The 24,704-nt window shown below is 43.0% G+C and overlaps 1 protein-coding gene across 2 annotated transcripts in view; it reads right to left on the bottom strand.

The window, feature by feature from the left end:
* mpp7a (MAGUK p55 scaffold protein 7a) overlaps positions 1 to 24,704 on the bottom strand; it is a 142,196-nt gene that overhangs the window by 86,299 nt on the left and 31,193 nt on the right. For both annotated transcript variants that reach the window (XM_044339411.1, XM_044339412.1), the window contains exons 2-3: positions 22,372 to 22,540; positions 5,945 to 6,063 (exon numbers count right to left, since the gene is read on the bottom strand). In XM_044339411.1, coding sequence (XP_044195346.1) covers positions 5,945 to 6,063; positions 22,372 to 22,408 — 156 coding nt within the window. In that variant the 5' untranslated portion in view covers positions 22,409 to 22,540. The remainder of the gene's footprint in view (positions 1 to 5,944; positions 6,064 to 22,371; positions 22,541 to 24,704) is intronic.

Genomic DNA, 24,704 nt, shown 5'->3' on the forward strand with positions numbered 1-24,704 from the left:
GACAGCTAATTAAGAACTAGCAATAGATCCAATGGACGGGAGTGAGAGGGAGACCAGGGCAGCTGGCCAAGTGTTGAAGACAGCCATATCATTTAGACACGGGATACAATTCCTCCAGGAGCTCTTGGGAAAAGGAGCAGAGAGGCCCCCGATACAACTTCATAGATGCCATGTATTCTGTAAAGCCAGGACAGTGCACGACACGACACACTTGTGTACACATCTTGAGACAAAGTTTGTGTTTAAGCCTCGAAATGCACACAGACCAAAGACATCACCAGCAAATAACAAAGGGGAGTGACATATATTAATCAACAAACTCATTCATGTGATATATAGCTGCTTTAGGGTTAGGAAGCAGGGTTATGAACAACTGAGGGCATTAAGCCAGGACAAATGCATCTGACTTACTGAATTAGATTGATTTGAGTACTTTTGAGGCAGTCAATTCAACATATAAATTTGTTCAGACTATCTTTAAAAGCTCCAGGTGAGCCCATGATGTCTTCAGGCAGTTCTTGAGTCATAGGGGAGCCATAAATACACTATATGGCACAGTGAACCTAATTTTCCATATTCTGTGTATTGCTCCTATGCTCCTATTAAGATTGGCTTTGTATCGCGTAGACCTTCTGGTTTCACTTTGAGTCCTTTTTTTCCTAAGCAATACAAAATCGGGGTCAACCAAAGTGACCTGGAATAATGGTTGTGGGATCATAGAGAATTTCCTTGATTACCAATACAGACGTTTGACTGATAGAATGGGGACTGGTGGATCTGTAGGCCTCTCCTCATTTTCACTGTCGCCCCAGTGCTCTAGACATGGTTCAAGCAATGAGTTTTAAGGTTATTGAGTAGTCAACAGGACAGTCTGCAGCTCATCTGCTCTACTACACTAAGTACAGTAAGACTTTCTCTCCACCTTTCTCCTGTCCCTGTTACAACCTTTGGCTTCATCCACGTCGTCTAGCTCTTCTGGCTGAATTTGGAGGCACTTGCTTGTGGACATTGAGCATGATCTTTAGACTTCGTGCTGTAGTCAACTATTAAACTCCTATGAAAATATTTGGAAGGTAGCCTAAGTGCAGAGTATTGCATTGCAAGGAAGGGGATTTATTTTGGATTCAAGTGAAGTTTTTAAACCATAAATAACCACCCGGCTTGTGTCAGAAAGAATATTTTCATGCAACAAATGGCAAGTTGATTCGCTGTAACCAAAGCCTGTAAGTATGAATAAAGTTTTTTTAATTTACAATCACTACAATACCAAAGTGCCAAGCTTCCTCGAAGGGAATACAAGAATCAACAGTTAAAAAACTCAGCTGCTCATGAAGGATGGAGGCTTCCTTCTCCAAAGCAGCCTGTAGGTATTTGCTTAACTCCCAACGAGGGATCCTGTACCCCCAAAATAATTAATACAGACCTCAAGTGCAACCAGTGTACAGGACGTGCTGACCACAGACAGTTCGAATGGATCTCTGAGGTAGTATAGGTTTTCAGGCTGAGTCCTTCACCAGAGACGATTAGCCAGGTTTTATTGCTGTGTACAGGGTGTGGGGCTTAAACAACTCACTGAGAGCTATTGCAGCTGGGTGAGAGGTCCTTTGTGTGATCTTCCCTGGTAATGGGGATGGTGGCGGGGGGGGCAAGGTATGTTCTGAGGTGTGGAAAGGATAAGTGTCAGTACAAGTCTATGGTTGCTGTCATGGAGTACTGTTGATGGGCATTACAGGGTGAGTCATAAAACTTGGAGGGCTACCTAGAGCCTGATCCAGTAATTCATTGGATACCAAGTCTCAACTAATACAGTCCAGTCTGTCTGAAAATGAGCTCATTCATCAAAAATAGCTGAAACTTTCCACTTGGGTACAAGTGTCAGCTGCAGCACCTTTACATGTCATTAAAAGGACTGTAGCACCGAAGAACAAACTGGCAAGCCCACATCAATATTGCTGTGTAACAACGACGCAAGTGCCAAGCCTATTAGCAACTTACAGGAGCAGAATTTAAAGGAAAACTGACTGACCACAAAATGAGGGATCTCGGGGCCTGGCTAAAGTCCTGCTGACAGAAACTTGGTCTTAAAGGAGAGCCCCACCTGAGGCAGGTGGAAATTGAATATTGTATTATATTTCCTGTGGCTTTTTGCGGAGCGGGAACTTGGCAGCGGAACAGTGAGTGTGGTGGAATTTATAGAAAGCACACTTGATTAACTCCCTTTAATTGAAAAGAGGGGAACTGTCTGCGTCGTTTTAGCCATGCTAGCTATACACGCCAGCGTTCACATTTCATGTCAGCTCCGATGTTGCACCGATGAAAAGTCTGCAAAATGAGACAAACTTGTGAGCTCCGAGCCCTGCTGAAAGATTATATTAGAAAATATTTGTTTCATCTCTGTGACATAATCGGATTAGGAGGGACATGAGAGACTGTCCCAACCATCTGATGAGGGCAGGTGAGGAAAGACAGAAAGAAAATAAGTCTGGTTTAAGTCTTCATGTAGGTCTGAATGCTCTCCTCTTTCTTGTCTCTCTTTCTGTCTCTGACACCTCCTCCTCTGGTCCTTCTCTCTTTCTCCAGACAGATTGACCAGTAACTGATGATCTATAATTACCCAGGTGAGGCCTGAGCATTTCCATATGAGCAACCTGGGTTTCCGAGTCTGTCAGATTAACATGATGTGTGTGTTTTCTTTCTGCTGTTTAGCTTTTCCCAAAGTATCCCATTCACAGCCTTGCGAAATAAAAGGTGGAATCTGTTGAGCTTCGGTGGTAGGGCTTTAGAGGAGGGGGACAATTAAGGTTTTATTAATGGTGTGCCACTGACGTTAGCCATGTTCACCTGAATGTTGCGTCTGAATGCCGGACGCTGCTGTAAGCTGAGATGGTTGTTCTGTACTTCTGTGTGTTTTAAATTCTGCCCGTCTGTCCACTTGGCTCACTAGCTGACAGGCTGGCTCACGTCTCAGTACCAAGTAGAAAGCAGAGGAAACACACAGTTCTGCTTGTCTGGAGTGGGACTCTCCACTTACGCCTCCATGCTAACGATAAGAGACGCTAAAAGCAGCTCAGTTTCTCTCAGTTGAATAAAAAATGAAAATGAGAGAATAGGTAGAAGAGGCTTGTTTTGGTGTAAAGACAACATGCTTTGATGTTACACTAATGTATTTGATCATTTCTCGGCTGCAAGGACAGCATCTTACCTTTGGTTTAGTACTGGTGGTATACATTCTGCTACAGAAGCTGTACTGAATTGGGTCACATTAGCGCAAAGACCTTGACTGATGCTTATGGAATTGCACTGACATGGGCCCCAAAGTGAGAGCCACTCAGTATCTTGCTGGCTCATGAACAAAGTAAGGTATTTACATTTCGTAACAGGATTTAGGGAGTTGATTTTACCATTTAACCCTTCTTTCATGCATAGACACACACATCTGACATGTCAGATTTTGACAATCACGAGGCTCAATAAGTTCAGCTCAGTTAAACTCAGTAAGCATTCTTTTGCAAGCAGTTTGAAAAAAAGAAAGGATGGAGAAGGGGAAAACTAAAGAAATATCCTCCTTTTTACCATTGGTACAGTTGGTATTGCAGAAACACCCTGTTCCTGTTTATCCATCCATCCATTCATCCATCCATCTTTCACGGGTACGAGGCTAAACAAAGTAACCCTATCACTCCTTCTCCTTTGCTACTTTCTCATCTCGGGGGATCTCAAGGTGTTCCTAGGTCAGACGGGAGATATAATCCCTAGTGTTCTGGGTCTGCCCCGAGGTGTCCTCCTGGTTGGACGTGCCTAAAATACCCTTACAAATAGGCATCTGATCAAGATGATTCAAAATCAACTGGCTCCTCTCAATGCAAAGGATCAGTGGCCCTAGTTCATCACATTATCTCTAGAGGTGAGCGCAAACACACTGCAAGGAACTTTTGCTTGCTTGTATCAGCAAACTAATTATTTGGGTCACTACCCAAAGCTCAAAGATTGATAGGTAAATTTAGAACTTCCCTTTCCCACCTAGGCAGTCCAGTACAATGCCCAATTTTCTGCCAACACTGCAACTATCTGCTTGCTGAGCTTGTGGTCCATCTTACGCTCAATGTTTTTCGACATGGCTTTTTGACTTTTCTTTTCAGAGGCAAATTATCTTGTTAATTATATAAAGCTACATTTTTCTTGGTGCAAAGCTTTTTCTACTCCTAGTAAATACCCTGTGAGGAAATGGCATCCTTGACTGAACAGCACTGACATTTTCTCCCCATTGAGTTCCTCTTGAAAGATTAGCTAGGTATAATCATGGGTGGTTAGAGGGCTAGGTGAAGTCTGGGAGCTCCACCCATATGCATGGCAATGTATAACAGAAACATAATGCCACCTTCATTAGCATCATTCTATCTGTCCTACATTATGCAGTGTTTTCTTTGGGGCCGGCGAGAATGAGAGCCCGAACATGCACAGGCTCTGCCCATCATTATCCATGTTCAAGATGCCTTATTCTTTGGCCATCCATAACAACCCAGGCATCAAATGAAACCCTTCTGGTTTCCTCCAGTCCCGACATCAGGGTTCTACTTCAGCGTCTGAGGTATGCCATAATTCAGCCACTTTAACACGCTCACATTAGCGCGTTACAACCCTGGATCCTGAACAAACATGCTTACACAGAAAAGATTTCTTTAAAGGGAGGGGATGAAAATTATGTCGATTTTTCTCTCTCAATCGTCTCTGTGACATAATGATTCTGGCTGGAGAGAAAGAGAGACCACCAAAGGGGGGAAATATATCATGCCAGCACATGAAAACAGTGTTGGGCATTCTTTCAAAATGGAGATAATATACAGATGATACGGAGGAAGAAGTTTACTCAGTAAATTGACTTATGAAGCATTCTCACTTACACCAATAAACAGGAGGAAGAAGTAAAGCAGGTGTCACATATATTTACTGGTTGAATGGTGACTGATGGAAAGCTGATTTACAGTACAAAAAACCCTCCTGTTTCCTTTCAAATAACAGGAGATGGAGAAGAGGATTGGCTGCAGATTGAAGAGAATCCTGAGTGAAGATGAGGTTAGGGCAGACAGACTGAATGTGTTACATTCATTACCTCTGTCTGTCTGCTAGCATATAAAGATATCAAGTTTGCTCATCTTCTCCTCAAACTCCGCAGCTATCTGGTTTAATAGGCAGCGAGCGGACCGCAGGCCCATTCACACTGGCAGGGGGGGGGGGGAGTTAGAAGATCTGGGTGGGTAGACTGTTGGAATGACAATAAACTTAGTGATGTATGAATGAGACTGGAAGGAAGGAGGTTGAATAAAGTTGTACTGAACAAAGGTGCAAGTGTGTGTTTTTATGTGAACTGTAGTCGGCGCAGAGGTGGGGGTCGGGGGAGAGAGGGTTCAGATTCTGTCTCGTCCCAGAAGAGGAAGGATTTTACTGTTCAGGATATTTCAGATCGAGTGTTAAAACCTGATAACTTTCTGTTATTCTTTCATATATTATTTTCCTTTATTATGAAGATTTAAAAATCATAACGACTTGATATCCTCTATGACCACCTAAATGTTCCTTTACTTTCCTCCCATGTCGGAATTTAATTTCTCTAAACACATGAAGAAGACTTTGCGGCTATTGTGGTGAGATTGCTAGTAGTTAAATTTTAATATTTATGATTATAGAACTGTCACTCCTTCAATTACATGATGTGACTTTAACTGCATACTGTTTAAAGAACACAAGATTTACAAAAACATGATCTTCTACAGTGCAGGAAATAAAAATTGCTAACTGAAATGCCTTAACTCTGATGGATATGAATTTGCACTTTAACAACCACAGTGCTCTGGCAATAGAGCCATAAGCATGAAAAATCCATCTAAACAAAACTTCAAAACGCAACTATGAGAAAAGAAAGATGTGGGGGGTTTTTTTGTCTTACCTTGACCAGTGAGTGGAGGCTCCTCTCCCCAAACATGTCCTGGAGGAAGGTGTTGTCCTCAGGGCGGCTGACATGGGGCTGCAGCTGGGAGGGCAGAGCCGCCAGCAGCTCATACAGACCTACATAGGGGGAAAGGGAAACAAAGGGTCAGCGTGGGAGTGGGAGGTATAAGTGTATGTATGCACCATCACATATGAATGTACATACATACCACTTTAAAAATATATAAATGCACTGACGTTCTGTACGTGTGCAGGCGTACATACTGTATATGTATGTTGTTTTTATGTATGGCTGCTCTTATTGTTTCTTTCTCTCCCTCAGATGTGCCAATCCACACAAACATATACACGCAAACTAGCACTGGCAGCAAGAGGAAACATTAAGGCAATAAAGCATTTCCCCTCAGCCTCTACTTCCTGCGTTTGTTCCAGCCTTTCCTGTTGTTGGAGAAGCACTGTTGTCCCAAATCAGGAACAACCTTAAAAACTCAATGTCAGTTCCACTTTTTCATCAGTTGAAAAGTTCAATATGAACTTTCTTTCTTTCTTTTTTTTTTTTTTTTTTTTTTTGACTAAACAGATGGCACACATGCCTCGGGAGGCTTTCCATCCACACATCATCCCTGCCTATAAACAATCAACTTCTGGAGTAAAGTGCACATGTGTTTGCTAAACAGAAGTTTTCGAAAGATGACAGACTCAGGATAAATTGCCTATGTGGCTGCTGTGTTGGGTATGTCAGTATTTTCTTTTTTTTTTTTTTTTTACTATCGTGAACCTAAAATGAAACTGAACTGTTCTGAAATGACCTTATGCGCTGGGTTGATGTATCTCCAGGGCGCATGCAGAGTGAGAGTTTGGGGTCCTCATGTTGGTGTTTCATACTTTATTTAAATGTTTTTACATGTCCTTTCCTTTCTTAAATTAATTGTTTGAGTGTCATTATGACTGAGTGATCTTAGTGCTGATAATAACGAAAAATGGATCTTCTTCATTCTGCCGCTTTGTGGATTTTGTTCAATATACTGCTTGCCTGCAATATCAAAGGGGCTGTCTAACAGGCTAGGACACAGTACACCAGAGATGTGCTGCTGCAACTGAACTTTGCGAGTTTAGCTCGTGTGACAGATATCACATTACAGTTACCGAACTTTATTCTGAAAGATTCACATGAAACCAGTGCTACAACAAGGGACAAGAAGAGGAAGCTGGGTAAGCGAGGAGGCGTCAGACTATGCTTGAGGAAACAGCAGCTAACCCGGATTCATCTGCCCTCGCTGATCAAGGGGAACATCCAGTTCCTGAGGAACAGAGTGGATGAACTCCAAGGAAATGTTCGTTTTCAGAAGGACTTCAGAGACTGCTGCGTCATGGCCTTCACTGAGACATGGCTCACTGAGCGCAACCACGACGTCGGCCAGTTCATTGATAATTTTGGAGCTCCGTTCTGTCAGCACGGAAACGCTGAAGTGACGAGGAAAACTCAAGGTGGCGGGGTATGTTTATATTTTAACAAGCGATACTGTAGCTCTATGACTGTCAGTGAACACCTTTGTACGCCAGATATCGAACTTTTATCTGTATTATTGCGTCCTTTCTACCTGCCCCGCGAGTTACCACAACTTTTTATAACAACAGTGTATATCCACCTGAAGAAAAACGCCACCTCTGCCTCCAGCATTGATGTAGTGCAAAAACTAAAATCGATTTCACCTGATGCACCAAACATCATGTTGGCTGTTTTTAAGCATGTCTCTCTTAAATACACTTACAAACTTTTACTAATGTCTGTCCAACCAGACGGGATAAGACATTAGATCTTTGATATGGGTCAGTAAAAGATGCTTATAAATCACTCCCACGACCCCCACTGGGCTCTGCGGATCATAACTGTGTGCATCTACTGCCCATATATAAAACAGTTTTAAAGAGAGAGAGAAAGCACAGACAAAGGACATAAAAGACTGGACAGAAGAATCTGTGCTCTGCCTGCAGGAATGTTATGACTGCACTGACTGGGACATGTTTAAACAGTCTTGTGGTGATTATTTGGACAAACTTGTTGATGTAACATGCTCATATGCTGCCTTTTGTAGGGACATGATCATTCCTTGTAAGCCAGTTAAAATTCACCCTAACAACAAATCATAGGTGACCAAATCCGTTAAGTCTAGCATACAGAAAAAGAAACTTGTTTTTAAGCAGGGAGTAGCCTCTGATCTGCATATAGCTACCTAGGAGCTGAAAATAGAAACTTTAAAAGAAAAACAGAATTATAAATCTGAACTAGAGAACAAGATGGCTGCAAACAAGCTTGGCTCAGCCTGGTCTAGCACGCAAACTATAGCAGGCCTCCGGAATCCAAAGAACAGCAGTCATGTCACTTTGGATGGCTTCAATTCAGATACTGAGTTTGCTAATGTTCTTGATCGTTTTTATATTAATTTTGACACTTTCGATTTTAGTAATGAAATTCAGGAACTGAGTCACAAACTTGAAGACAGTCAGCACTTAAATAGAGCGAAAGGATGTTGAAGAGGCATTCCTTTAGGTAAGAGTGAGTAAGAGTCATGAATCTGACAACATCTGTGGTCGTTTGCTTAAATCCTGTGCAAAAGAATGAGTCCTGTATTCCACTACATTTTTTTTAATGTCTTTACAGGCACAGCATGTACTTACAGTCTGGAAGGATGCTGCGGTGTGATGCTGTTTCCAAATCCAGTTGGGACTCTTAATTATTTTAGACCGGTTGCTCTCACATCAATTTTAATGAAAACCTTTGGAAAGGTTAGAAATCTTAAGGAAAAGTGAGCATGCACTTGATCCCATGCAGTTTGCTTACAGGCCACACAGAAGTGTAGAGGATGCCTCAGTCACTTTGTTTAACTTACTTTTTAAACACTTGGGGGGAAATGGGTCTCGTGCTAGACTTTTATTTGTTGATCGTTCCTCTGCTTTTTAACACACTTCAACCCCATATTTTAACCAGAAGGCTTTTAGAAACTATTTGACTTAAGTAACAATCTTGTGGACTGGATTCTTGACTTTCTAACTAATAAGACACAAAGAGTGAGGGGAAATGGAATTCTGTCTGAGCAAGTTTGCTCCTCCACTGCTTCCCCTAAAGGATGTGTGCTTTCACACCCACTATTTATCCTCTACACAAATATGTGTCAGAGCAAGTGTGACCATTTAAAGTATGCAGATGAATCTGTTATTGTTAGTCTGCTCCAAGACAATGAGACTAGCGACAGCCCAGTGATCGACGACTTCGCCAAATGATGTGAGGTGTCCTAATTTCAGCTAAACATAAAACCAAAGACATAATCATTGATTTTTGAAGACATGCCCATTCACATGAAGTCATATCCGTTAAGGGCCAGACAGTGGAATGTGTGCAATCCTACAAATATCTTGGGACAACTACTGACTCCAAACTGAACTTGGAAGCAAATCGTTAAGCCGTGTGCAAAAAGGGGCACCAGCGTTTGCTTTGTTTGAGGAAACTGTCCTATTTCCACATTGACGTAACTATGATGACCTTATTCTATCATGCTTTTATTGAATTGATTTTATCTTTTTTCTTTGCTGTCATGGTTTGGAAACCTATCTTTAATGAGCAGAAGTTCTCTAAATCAAGTTGTTAATGGTTTAGTAGACTGATTGGTGAGTCACAGCGTCCCTGTAAACCAGACAGTTATAGCAGATAACCAGCTTGATTTTAAAAGGATGACTCCCACCCTTTGCACAGTGAATTTCAGCTTCTTCCTTCTGGATGGAGGTTTATAGTCCCAAGGTGTAGAACACAGCATTATAAAAATAGCTTTGTTCCAGCAGCCATCACTTAGATGAACAAGACGTAGCAACACTGCACAGATGCATTTTACTTCATTTATTCTAGTGGCTATTTATTTTAGTGGTTTTTATTATTATTTTTCTCTTTTTAAGTCCTAATTATTGGAGCCTTGAGCACTTTTATCATGTCTGTCTATTGTCTCTGTTTGTAAAATGTGTGTCAAGATGGACGCCTTGTGTGTGAACTAAATCGACCAACGGGCACAAATAAAGTAACCTGAACTTGAACCTAAAAGAACTGAATTTAAAGGTAAGTGAAGTGAACAGGCTTGGCTGTGTACCAGGTGATGTCATGAGCTCACAAGGACAGCGGACTTTTGCATTTATCCAGGCCTGTATGGCCCAAATACAGGCCATCTCCATAGCATAACCACAATTTGTTGGTGACAGTGAGTGAAACAGGGCGCGTGGATCGGCGGTCCCATAGCTGAATCTGAATCCTCTCAGAACGACGCATTCTGAAATCCGTAAGGCCTTTCGGGGTTTACTAACCCTGCTTATAAAAGTAATGAATATTTCAAATTCAATTTAAAGAGAACCAGACTGGGGAGCTGATGGTTTCAAGATTAAGCAGAGGGGAGGTGAAGCACTCAGTGACAGAGCACAAAACCAGCGAGTGAGTGGGGTTCCTTCCAAACACAACAGAGTCTTGGAGCACAACTGATGGCGAGTAGTAGCAGATACTTGTTTGTTGCTCAGTTCTGGTATTCAGCGTGGCCATCGTCCACTAAACTGGGGGATACATTGAAGGTCAGGTCCATACAGAGTGTAGTCATTCTAGCTGGGTTATATGCATCAAAGACCTCTTCACTAATGCACCAGAAAAAGGCCCCCCCAGATTCAAGCTCCTCAAACACAACCACACAGTGCTTGAAACCCTTTGAACTAACACTGATCATGTGAAGGAACTCTAAACACATTCACAGCGGAGCCATCGAAACGTCAAAACAAACTGGAGCAGCTTGGCTACCTCTCTGAGAGTGTCTTTCATCAGAAGACAGAGCGAAAGAGAGGAAGGAGGGAGAAAAAAAAAAAAAAAAGCACACCCGATGCAAGAGTAATTCATAGCTGAAAATGATTGATTTAAAACAATAGTTGACGGCGCTGGCTGGATGAATGACTGACTGACTGAGCTGGCGGGCTGGCCGACTGGGTTAAAGCAAGTGTGTGCTGGCAGCTAAGGCCATTTGGCGGAAGAGCCATAGCTGACTAACTCAGCTCATGTCATGCGCTGCTGCTGCTGCTGCTGCTGCTGCTGCTGCTGGGCAGTCAGATAGATGGAGTGTCATCTGCCACTCTCAAACCTCTGCTTTCCATTTGGAGGTGATTTGGGGGTCGGGTCTCAGAGATCTTTGAGCAGACACACAGGATATATCAAGATGATATCCCTGTTCTTCAGCTCACGACACAGATTCTGTGTAGTGTTGGCGCCTCATACCTCACTGTTACAAAAGGTTCTGTGGTAAAGAAAGGAGTACAACAAAGGAGAGGAAAGGCCACTGAACAAGAGAGGTTTTACACACAACACATGTGCGCCAGCCACCCCCGTGGTTTTACTCAAGCTTGGTGTGTGATATTGTCCCTGGTATGTGATCATCTGATGCCTGGTTCTGGGGTCCTCATCACCAGAATCCTTGCTTTCTAGCTAACACAGGCCTGCCTGAGGGCAGCTGGCCCCCTCAGTCATACGCAACTTGGAACTCCCAACTGAACATCTCACATAATATATTAAAAAAAAGATTTAAAGGAACATGGGATTAGGTGGAGGGGTGTAGGAAGGGCAGGGAGAGTGGGGGGGAAGAGATATGGTAATGTCATTACTATTGGCAGTGAAATGCTGATAGAGGGGAATGAGGGGAATGAGGAAAATAAGGAGAGAGTCCCAAAGCATTATTCTCCCCATGTGTGAAGTCTCCCCTCCTGTCTACACTCCCAGTTATTCAAGACTTTATTCCTTCTGACAACAATTCCTCCCTGTCCTTGCTGAGAGAACCTAAATAGGCTGTGCGGTATGTGCCAATGGCACATTATGGGAAACATATCAACTGCATTAGCTGATCAGAAATAATAACAATGTGGGACAAGAAGATAAAAGACACGCTGCCACTGTGTTCACCTTCTGGGGTCACTGTGTCAGGCTGAACCCTGTGACCTTGAGAAAACCCAGTTTCAAACAACAACAGAAAGAGCTGTGGAGGAGCCAAGAGCTAAACAAGGACTTTGCAAAGCTGAAATTAAATATAAGAATGTATGGGTGGACAAGCAATGAGAAGAAATGGATACAGAAAGAGAGAGGGGGGAAATGAGCCAAAAAACAACCGCAGTGGTGGTAAAAATCACTGTATGTGGACACTATAAAAAGTGGAGAGACAAATAAATCCAGGGCCAGATGTATAGACACACGTATAGATGTGCAACATCAGAGACCATGTCCTGCACAGACAGAGAGAGACAAAATGAGAGAGGGGGGACAAAGAAGAAAGAAAGCAAGGTTGCGCCAACTCTTCACCACTAAAGGGTGGACACACTTGTTTCTTGCAGGGCTGGTCTGGGTTCATTTGATTTGTTTTGGCTAGACTATTCTGGACCCTCTCGTGTGGCGGCTGTGTGTAGCGGACCTGGCAATGTCTTGTAGTGGACCACTACGTTCTGTTGTGGCTAGCGCTGGACCAGCCTAGCCCAGAGGTCCTGAAGACCAGCGTGATGTTGCACAGGATGGCCGAAAGAGTTTTCAGAGAAATTGGAGAGGCCAGGGCCTCCGAAACTTCCCGTACAGAGGAAGTGACCACTTTAAGTGCCAAACAGCACTTCCCCTCTCACGCCCACACCTCCACAGCGGTTAGAGAAAATAACAGTGTTTTTCACAGATCCCTTTTATGTAAAACACACAAAAAAAAATCCCAGACAATGAAATGCATTAAACATGATACGCATCAAATTGCTAGTCGCATAGGTCAATGACCTCAGGGGTTTTTCTAGAGCACTGACGAGGAAATTACAGGGACTAATCTAACAACACAGAGTTTGCATGGTTGTAAAATAACTCTCACCATGACATTGTAACTTTAACTGTGTTTACTTACACACCACACTAGGGGTATACTGACTGCTGGGAGACAAATTTATCAGTCTGTCCATAACTTTACATGTTGGACCGTGCAGCATGGGTGCTGACGGACGCTACGTCCATCTTGTAACTAAAGTACATACAGAAAGACAAACTGTCTGTCTGTCTGGTGAAAATGAACTTGTTCGAATACAGGAAATGAACACTGGGTTTGGACTCCATTTCCTCCCCCTGCATTTTCTCCCAGGTGCTGAATGAGTTATTGACCTCCCTCATATATCTTTCAGGAATATATAGAGAGCACGATGTTCGTGAGGATCGCCAGACAGCAGAGGGAGAGAAATGTGACAACATATGGGAGTTTGCTAAGCAGTTCAGTATTTCAAACATTGCCTTGTGATCATGCTTGAGGGCCATCTGTGGAGAAAAAATGGTGGCAGACACGGGTGGCAGCAAGAGAAGCAGCTGCAGACTGTGTATCCTACTTCAATGTGTATTTACTGTTCCCGTGCAATGCCTGGATAACCTGCAGCTGTAACACAGGAATTTCCCAATTTGCTCTCTGTCTGTTTGCCTGCCTGCCTGCCTGCCTGCCTGCCTGCCTGCCTGCCTATCTCTTATTCACTCAAGGCCTGATTTTCCTCCTTATTCTCCGTCCGAGAGAGAATGAAAGTATGCTTCAAGAATTGCAAAGGAAGACAGGAAGACAGGGAGCAAAGAGGAGAATGCAAGAATCTGTGACACAACATCTGAGTTTAGACATGAATCACATCTGATGTCAGCATATGCGCAGACAGAAGAAGAATGATGACACTAAAGACAAAGATGAGAGGGAACAGAATGAAAGGACAGAAGACTAATGGCTCTCTGCAACAACAAGAAATAACAGTTACAGTCATAATGATTCCTGCACTTATGCAAACACATTTTTGTCCGAGGGGAGAAACTCTAGACAGACAGTGGGTGGGAAGATGGATTTAACGAGAGTCAGGTGCCAAACAAAAGGAGAAGTGGTTTAGGCCGCTTGTTCACAGCCATCGCAGGACAGGACAGAATATGTCATCTGCTCACTGTCCCGAGCAGTTTCTGTTCTGTCCTGGAGACTGCCAATGCCTGACTTTCCTTTTAATAGCTCGCAGGAGCATGGAATAGCAGGGGCTGCATTGGTTGTCTGGATTAAGTGACCATTTGACCTTTGTGGCTTCACCTACCAGACATACAATTATATAATATTACACGATATATCAGATGAGCAGAAGCTTTGATCTTCAAACATAACTTACAATGAGTCCAGCAGTGTTCTACTTGGGGATATGACAGTGGTAGACCGTGGAGAGAGGTAATATATAATGCTGGCCCAACAACCTAACAGCGGGGGTCTGTGCTCCGTTCAAGCCCACAAGCCTCCCATTACTAGCTCCAAAGACCAAACCACTTCTCCACATTAAAAAAAGGTCAGGGGACTGAGCCCTCCAATATAATCTTCAATGATATTTCGATGTCACGGTCTCTGAATAGCTCCATCGTTTGGGGTGGAAAAAAAAAGGGTGAGTGGCTTTTGCAAAATGTTAGTTAGGGCTCCACAGCATGGAAAAATGACTTCAGCAAGTACAGTGGGCCAGTCCAGGTGCAATCAACCGTCACTCCAATCATATATCGACTGTTTCACTACCGCAGGCTGAACTCTGGATGGATGTCATTTCAGGGCCTACAAAGAATCTGTGGCCCTTGCTGAGATCATGCTTAATTCAGGCGAGCGAAAAGAATCCAGGTTGCGAGACCTTATCAAAGCTGAATTTCAGAGCCAGGACGGGACAAGCTTTTCAGAAGGGATTTACTTTATTTCACCTAATTTTCAACCTCGCCAGTGAATATCACGTAGTAAGTGCCTCACTCTTCCTCTGCTCTATGCTTCGTCACACCTTTACTCTTCAAAGGGCTGTCAGCACATTGAAAACAGAGCTCAGGACAAAAGTACAAGTCTAATCAACATAATTGAAGGCATATATTCTGCAGGATCCGTCAGCCACCTGTAGAGCCAGTGGTGTTTTGCAACTTCAGCAGTTTTAAAAAGTCACAAGTGAGGCTTGAGAAGAGGCACCTGCAACAGCGCTGGAATGAAGCAACTGAAAGGGAACTTGGTATCTTGTCCAAGTCTGAGCAGTTAAACTGTCCTCCTACCCCACTTCCCGAAAACTCGCAAATGATATATAATGTAAGGAAAGATCGAGAGGGAGAGAAATTAAACATGGAGAAAAGATGAAAGGTTAGAAGTATCTGGGAAGAGAATAAGATGATGACAGAGACGGTATCATGGATAAAGACAGATATATGAGATGTGGAGGATGGAGAATATAGCGCAGTGCCAGTCAAGTGTTTGTTGGATGCCGGGATGGAAGGTCCTGGAGTCTGTGGGAAGGCTGCGTTTGGCAGCGGCCATCCAGAACTTCTCTTTCCCCAGATGGAGATGAAAGGCTGCTGTTTGGCCCAGTCCGAGCCGGCTGAGTTTAGATTCACTCTAACATGGTAGACAAAACACAGAAGCCACAACAAGCCGGCCAGATCCAAATGACCTGCCACCTCTGCTTACTGTGGCAATGGAACAGCAGCAGACTTTCTGGCAGAGGCCGGCATGTTCTATCCAAAGCTGTGGCCAGCTCTTTATTTCGAGCAAATCTTCCAGGGATATCAGAGGCGCACAAGCCAACACCACCTGAAATGGTTTCATTTTGATCATACATTAATAGCAGCACTTATGAAAATTTGTGCTATAAATTTACACTCTAAATCTTTCCCTGTCTCAGTCTCAAAGTTGCAAGCGATTACTCAACATCCCATTGCCTGGTTGTCAAACAGAGCACATGGTCTGTAAAGCTGTTTTCAGGTTCTTTCTAATGCAAGTGAGCATGTCCTACCAGCCAATGACCGATTTAGTACCCTGTGTGCTTTGGCAGGAAACAGTGGAGGATGTCATCCTACCTCAACAAAAAGAGAAAGAATTCTTCGTATTCAAACAAATAAGTCATCATTCCTCTCTCTCAGTCGCACTTACTCGATTTCTTTCTTTTACATCTGCTTCCTTTGACTGTGTTTTTATTTTTTTATTTTTTGCTAAAATGATGTGGAAATTTTAGTTCTGATGTAACTGGAAACAGGGAGCGTTTCCAGTGGCAACAAATCCTTGTGTTTCGGTACTGTATCACTGCAGCACGGAGCCGGCTATCGGCCAGGGACCACGACAAATGGCTGCAAGCTCCCAAAGGAACCGCCACCCCCACCCCCCTAGCACCGGTGAAGTCCTCCCCCAACCTTCCCCAGCATCTCCCACGAGTCAAAACCGGCCAAGGCCAGATGCTCAGGATTCTTGACATCAGGATGGAAAAATTTACTGTTAACCTTGACAGAGAAAAAAACAATATGGCCATATTCTTATCATATCACTCATATTATTCAGAGACGTGTGCTTCTGTGTATGCATTTGTCCTATACAAGAGTACGTGTATGTGGAAGCAATATTGCAGTGAAGTCACAGAGTGTTTCACCATAGGAATATCTGCATCTCATTACTCAGTATCATTAAAGAGCCATCACTTTCTCCAAAAGGGGGTGATTGGAGAGAATAAGATGGCTGGAATCGCTCATGTATCGCTCATGCACAAACATGCACACAAGCACACATGCAGTCCAGTAAGTTATTAGTGGATCTGGTAAAAGCGTTGTCCCATCGAAAGATTTCCATGTGTAGTCTTTCATGCGAGTGTCGCCCACCTCCTCCACAGCTGTGCAGGGCTGAACCACCCTTATCTTTTAATGCTGTGCGGGGGCTGTAAACCTTGATAGAACATGCAGGTACAGCTTGGAATAACATAGTTAACTTTAATAGGGTTAATAAAAGGGCATCGGGTCTTTAGAAGTGCCTGTTTGAGAGTGTGCGTGCACGGTCTTGAGCTGGTCTCGGGTGTACAGTTTAAGGGGCACCATGCAGTGACAGTAACTGCACACTGGAGAGGGCTTGTCAGCAAGCTGTTGACCTGGCAGTGGTATTGGGCAGGGCAGTCAGTTAACACCACCTGATTTCTATAGCGCACCATGATCACGTCAGCTTCCACACCAATTAGTGTCTCCTTTGCTGAATCAAGCAGATGGAGCAAGAGAGGTACCTGCCACGTTTCTATATACTTTATTAAATTCATCACGTAAACATCTGCTATGTTCTGGGAGAGTTTAGTTCATTAAAATGAATATAAGCTTTCTGAGGAAATTAGCCAGTCATAAGCAGAAATTATAGCCCCATTGAAACAGGATTTTTGAAGTTGCTAACGAGCTAGCTATCTGAGCTAAATATTTTTGATAAGTGTTCGTTTTATTTTTTATGATTTATGACCAGAGTACATACTGAGCAGGACATATTTCCAGTTGAAAAATAAACTTGTAAGAGCTCTCTGGTGGACGACTTACGCATTGGCGTAACTTTAAATTACCTAGAACATATCTTATGTCTATGTATATGTGGATACCAATATATCTACAATAAACTACCATCGGTCGATATATCAACCCAGCCAGTTTGTCAGTCGGGCTCGACTCATCTGAAACATTTAAAACTAGAGATAGCAAGGCATCGCCTACTACTGTGAGGAAAATTTAAGTCAGGCTGTTCATTCCGAAGTCTCCAGCTCTCAATCACAAATATCGCTCCGTTCTACCTCTCCCCCACAACTGAGCCACTCTACCACGAAAGCTCAATCACATAACTCCAAAAGCAGGGAGGAAATGGGGCTACAAGGAGCAAACACCCACTCTCGCTCCAGGAGGCTCACTGACCTCTGAATGGTATAAACCAGATGCTGCGTGTCTGATGCTGTTTTCTGATGGGAGATCAGAGACATTAGGAGCAACAGGGAGCTCCTCATCTGCAGAATGTGAGCTGCTTTTACTGTACAACTCTGATCAAGTGATGAGGGAGAGTTATTAACTGACTCAGAGAGAGAGAGAGAAATGTTCATATACAGTTTGTGGTACTGAATGCAGCGGACAGTAAATTTAATTCTCACTGATTTAAAAAAAAGAGAGTAATGACAAACTTTGCTATGGGAAAATCATATTCTATGCGTTTTATTTTTAAATGAAGTTAAATTGAATTTTTTAAATTTCAATTCAATTTAACCTCATTTTTATACCAGTGCTAGTGTGTCTCTGTACAAGTTAATGAATTTCTTTGGCATGGAGGCAGCAGTTTGACATTGACGCTGACTGGACATCCTATGACGATTTAAGGGTTGGAAGAGATTCTTGGTAAGCCACAATATAAATGCAGCAAAACAGGCACCCACACAGTGTAAAAAAAAAAAAAAAAACCTACTTACTTAACCTTGCAGCTAATGGAGTTCTGTAAGGAGATAAATGGTGTGTAGCAGACAGAGCAGTGGGCTGGGTTTGTCTGCCTGATGATCCCTGAGTGGGAGCTGAAATAAACTGGGATGAGGCGAGCCAAACTGAGCGGAGGCGGAGCAGTTATCTGTCCCTGACTGAGCCCACAACAAAACTCCATCACGGCTGAGCAGGAGGAGAAATGACTAAACAGCAGCTGTCTGGAGGAGAGACGAGACCTGGAGAGCAGCTGCATAGCTTTGTTGGGGTGCAGGGGGGTTACAGGGGAGTTTTCAGGTTAATCTAAGCAGAGGTTTGACTTATTGCCTTATCGTCCCTGCGGAGCATGCTGCCCATTATATGAAAAGTGAAGTGTTTGCACAATTAAAAGCTAATTCTCTGTCTCTTCTTGGCCACCTTGTTAGAATGTGAATTAATGTGTGTTTGCATATTAGATCCCAAGAATAGCAGCCAGCAAAATGTCACATAACAGTGTCCTAGAGCGTTGGGCAGGAGTGGGATACATTAAGATAAAATGTTTCAAACATAAATTGCTATCAGCTAAAACCCTGTCATTAATCTGCTTCTAAAGCATTTATGAAAAACCGAAAAGTCGCACAGCGAAATGAGCCCACCGTAACTCAATCACCAGGACAGCTTCTCCAGCACTCCCCATGGCCACATTCTAAGGCCAGTTTTCCAACATTTTATTGTTTTTCAAGTTTATTTTCTCACTATCTGGTTTCATTTATTAGCCTCTAATTCATACAGAGGCCGGTTGTTTATTTGGGCTGAGACTGAGAGACAGAGAGAGAGAGACAGAGAGAGTGAGAGAAAGAGAGGAGAGAGAGAGAGAGAGGTGGTATGATCTTACATGCACCCTCCATTTGTCTGCCCACGTGTTTGCTCTCCAAACACTCCGATAATGAACATTTTAATAATGTCTACATACACACACATACACAGTTACACATTCTCCTGCCCAAATGTGGTGATGAAATAAGAGAGCTGCTACAAAAGAATAGTTATATTAATGATAATATTTTCCCCATTATGTTAAAAGCCTAAGCACGGTACTTCATCTTGTCTGTGTTTGTGTGTGTGGTGAGGCTGGTGTTGAAGGGTCTGCAGATGGCAGGGCTGCTAAAGAAAAGAAGCTAAGGTACTGGCAAGATGCTGCAATGTCTCTGTAATTATTGGCAGCCACTTCATGTGGAGGAGGTATTATTCATCTCTGTGGATTTATGCTAGCCTGTCGAGGTGTCGCTACCTACATGCCAAATCTCCAGAACTACGTAGAGGATCCCGCTGGGGTTGATGTGCACGTCCTTTCAAATGAAACTACATGTAAAGCCGTTTCAAATTCAAATCCTCTTCTGTAAATAAAGAATGCAAAAATGATAACTTTAAGATTCAAGAGTCACAGACTGTCTTAGGTTAGAGGCTCACAAACAACATAAAAAAATACACCCGTGAAAGACTCATAAAATTACACACACACAAACAGTTCCATAAATTAATAAGAGCAGGTGTACACATGCATTAAAAAGTAGTGACAGTCTGTTTGGTTTTGTTTAAGATGAATATTGCAGTGGGAATGAAAGTAAGTTGTTTTTTTGGTCTGAGGTGCTCTGAAGTGGCTGTCTGACGGGAGTAGCTGAAAGGAGTGGTGAAGGGGGTACGAAGGGTCCTTCGTGATGGAGTCTGCTTTTCTTTTTACTGCGTGACTGTATAAGGTCTGAGAGTTGGGTTTGAGTGGTGCCGGTGATTTTGGCTGCGTGCTCGATGATTCTTGTGAGTTTTTTTCTTGCTTTTCTCTGTGAGGAAGTTTTACCAGGATGCGATGTTGAATGTGATGACTGATTTGATGAGGGACTGGTAAACTGCTGTTAAAATGTCCTGTCTGACATTAAAACCCGTTGGACGTTCTTGAAGACCCTGTCCACATGCTGTGTGAAGGACAGGTGGGGGTTGATCTCAGTCCCCAGGTACTTATAGATCTCGACCTGTTCCACCACCTGCCCCTCCAGCCTGAGTGGTCCAGAGAGAGGATGAGGGGTGTCAGGTGCCCGGCGCCCCCCGCAACACAGCTCTTTGGTCTTACTGATGTTCCAGTTATATAATGAACCTATCACCAGCCTTCAATATTCAGTAGATAACTGGTGGAAATAATGGCAGATTTTTTTCTTTTCGAGTCTGTAATTTAGATGATTTTGGAACTTGGATCCCCTCAAAAGACAGGGAGACCCTACTGTCCCCAATACAAAGTAGTTTAATAATGTGGTACTTTCTTTATGGGTTGTTGTTCATCTACTGTAAGCTGCTCAACATGGAAAATAATGAATTTAATTAAGCATTCGTCATTTTCAACATAACTCCTGTATTTAATCAATAATTATCTAATGTCCTGTTCGTAATTACTACTGATCCTATGTTTTATGTGTCACTTTGTTTTGCTGACGTCTCTTCAGATGTTCACGATTCCTTGATTTGGGGTTTTTTTTCAGCTTCGACATGTATTCCAATCTTTAGGTTATACAACACAGCCACAGTGACAAAATCAAATATTATTATCACAATACTTTTGATCAAATATGTTATTTTAAGTGTGATGGATGACTGTTGGTGCTTTCAGAAGACATCAGAAACTTTTGAGAAATGGTGTATAATGTGTATATGGGGGCAAAACATGTTGCCACCTTAATGTTCACTTATTTCATTGAACTAGAACACTCAAAATTAAGAAAATTGTTTCACTTAACTATAATACAAATTTCAAAATGACACTGACAAATCATCCAATTTTATTCCAGTATTAAAATAGTTCAATAATAGTATTAGACTATATATCAGTCTGCAATTATATATTCTATTTATTATATTATTCAAAGCTGTAGTCTCAAGCGCCATCTGATCTGAACGAGGACAGATGTAACTAAGAGTATTAACTGTGAATATAAATGTGACAAATTTTCCGTAATCCTAACAGGGGTTTATCCCTTAAATCTACAGCATTACAATGCTACCAAGTGGAATACTGCCACTAGTATTCTCTGTAAACTCTGGTACGCTGCCGGGTAGTCCCAGTGCCAGGCCAGCCACAAGTATTAGTGACTTCACCAGGCCTGGAGATCAGCGACCTGAAGTTTATCCATAATGTTCATCATGTTTCACCTGCACACACAACTTCACAGGACCATCAAGGAGGAAGCAGAGGAGATGGGCCGGAGGAGTCTTTACGTGTTTTATTTGGAAACCTGAGTCTGTGCCGGTAATTGCCCAAAATGACTCTAATCGTAATTGACGGTCTGGCTTTCTACTTTGTCTGCACAAATTTCCAGTACGACGGGGGCTACAGTAACTCTGTTAAAAGTCTGGACGCAGAAACGCACACACTCTTTATCCATCAGAGCGGGACTTAATGTCTGTCCTTCTTTTGTCCTTTTGCTATCCTGTGCATGTTGGGTTAAGGTCCTCCGCATGTGTCTGAGAGATGATGTAGCTGGCCATTAAGCCAGACTGAGAGGAGGATAGTGTTCCTGAGGGGAGAGGTGATGATTTCTGGCAGCTGTGTCAGCGTTGACAAGCTTGACATGTTCCTCACTCTGACATCACACACTCATCCACACATACACACACACACACTCCTCATAACAGGAGAGAAGGAAAGGCGGAGAGGGGGAGTACATTATATGTAATTTTTACGCTATTTTACACTGTACTGAACTGTAAATTTGCAATAGTGTGTTTTTCATTTTGCAGGGCACAAAATTAAGTGAAAATGGACTTTGGTTTATTTTCCAAACAGTTTTAGACGGTCCACTCCACTGAAGAAAAAGCAACCTTTGACGAGTTAAGAGTGACTCATTTCCAATCTGAAATTTAATTTAGGTACCACTTATAGTGGTTGGCACACCATCAGCCTATGCTAGCACTTAGTGAAATATATATATATATATATATTCATTTCAAGGCTGGGATCACATAAGTGCTTCTGTTTGTGAACTGATTATGGACAGAAAAATGTGAATCAAAGCCGTGAAATAATTTTGTAATTATGGTTGCATTTCCGAGGTTTCGTCTCATTATGTATTGCAGGAAACAGATTATGCTCCTGGCCAAGGGGTCTGTACCTGGCTCGTGGCCGGCTCCGGTGGCCAGGGCAGGCATGGCTCCTGCCGGCTGTTTCCTGGTTCCCCTCAGGCTGTGGAAAATGGCAGCGGGGCGTCAGAGTAGTGAGCTCCTCAGCAGCTCTCCCCAGGGTCCAGCTGAATCTGAGGACGGGTTTTATGCCATGGAGCCCTGCAGGAGAACAAGATTTTAGAGCCTACTTGTCAGATGGCAGAATGGCCGCATGCACGTGTGTGTGTCTGTTTGAGTGTGTGTTATAGGATCTCATAGCTATCCGTTGCCATGGATATGCATATCTACCATACTAGAGTTTAATTTTAGGGGTGATATGGCTCTTCTTTTTCCAAGAATTTAATAAAATCTTGAAAAATCTTTATTTGATATATTGCCTGGCCCCACTAGCAAACATATGGATTTGTGTGTATGTGAGCCAACGATTGACAGTGAACGACTCACTGAGTGTGTGTGCTTATGTGTGTGTGTTGACAGTACGTTCACAGTTGACTCTGGGGGTTTTCCACCCAACACTCCTTTCCTAAGCTGCTGAGCATCCTGCTTTGTACGTGAGCCAACGTCACCTCGACTGGCGCCCATAAATACAGGTACACAAATGCAATACACACACATACACACACACACACACACACACACACACAACTATCCCACACTTTGCTCAGCATCCAGCGGAAACAAGGGAAACTTTATCCACTGAGGAGAAAGTAAGCAAGCAACTGCAACAGACCTGTGAAAAATCAAACAGGCGTGGAAAAGCATCGCTTCGTAAATAATGGCGCTCAACTGGAAAGCCAGATAGAGCAGGAACAGGAAGAAAGAGGACGTAGAAGACAAATAAAAAGTCAGTGGCTCATTGAAATCTACATCTGCAGTGGATGAACATGTGCGGACACACACAGTAGCATGCAATAAACTCCTGAACCACAACGGTGGGAAAACAGGTAGCATGTATTAATTTAGACGAGAAAGCCTGGTAGACGCAAGTGTAAAGCAGAGCTGTAGACTTGAGACTCGAGTCAGACTTAAGGCATAAAAGGAAGACTTGAGATTTAATTTAAACTTGACTGGATTTGAGACATGACTTGCCTTGACTCTGTATAAACCTGATTTTGAAACTTTTATCAAGTCTTTAGTTAAGTTATGAGTCCCAAGAGATGTAAAAAATGTAAAAGAAACAACCCCAAAACTGGATTATGTCTGCTGTGATGTAGCCTGCAAAGTAAGTGTGAGGTTTTGTGAATGAATGCATCTTTGCGTTTGTTTCATCCTCCAAGGGGATCATGTACTGGTCTTGTTGAACACCCTAGCAGGTGCTGTTACTGCAGTGCATAAAGTGAGATGAAATCTGTGTATGAGTAGTTGAGGGATCTCAGTGGACGCCTCAGTGCTCAACCACCCTTCCTTGGCTTTGACTCAGTCACAGACAATCTCATTGAACCTTAAACAGCCTCCCACCTCTTCCGCATGTATTCTACATTTATCACAACATGTTTCAAAAGGCCACAAGAAACATAAACAGGTCCCTGGGTCCAGCTAGTTCACTGCCAGCAGCATGAATGCTTCATCGAAAAAAGGGAGAATGGAAAACACTTAGGTGTGAGCCTTCGAATCATTACAGCATGCAGTTTAATGATCCATTGTATGTCAGCTCCCATGTGTCATGGCCCAATCAAACTCAGTTACCTAAATTGTAGGGCCTTGGGGTTCTATTAGAAGTTCACGTCACTGGAAGAAAATGCTCAAAATAAACACCAGCAGTGAGATAAGCTTCATTATGTGTCTCCCATGTTGATAACTGTTGTAAAACTGTCTCGATGAACTCCAGAAAATGTCTGGAGAATTAGGTCTGGACATTTCAGACATGTGGCAGACATCAAGAGACTGTCCGCATCAGACGCGTTCTCACTTACTGGAAACACTATGTTTGGTTTAGGCTAGGGGTGGCATCTGGGTAGAGTGAGCAGGAGGCAGGACATGACGCAAAAAGTATGCATGGTCACATAGCTGTATTGTAATTTGGTCATAAACAAGTGAGTCTTTTTCCATTGAATTTGTCTGATGATTTCAGCGTTGGCCCATACCGACGGAAGTTCCCGAATCTTGTCATCTTTCCAGTTAGACATTTTCGTTGTTGTCTTCATGTAAATGACCCTTCTTCTTCACCCTTAGATGTTTGTATTCTTCCGGTTTCGTGGCATTTGCATGATAGAAACGTCGTCAACACGCCCACTCGCTCGTTGCGAATTCTCCGGAAGATGACCTGCTGTATTCACACATGGGCTCAATCGGACACGGACTTCGTAGTGGGGAGCTGGCGGGG

This window comes from Thunnus albacares, chromosome 21 (genome assembly GCF_914725855.1).
Source record: "Thunnus albacares chromosome 21, fThuAlb1.1, whole genome shotgun sequence".
NCBI classification, from domain to species: Eukaryota; Metazoa; Chordata; class Actinopteri; order Scombriformes; family Scombridae; genus Thunnus; species Thunnus albacares.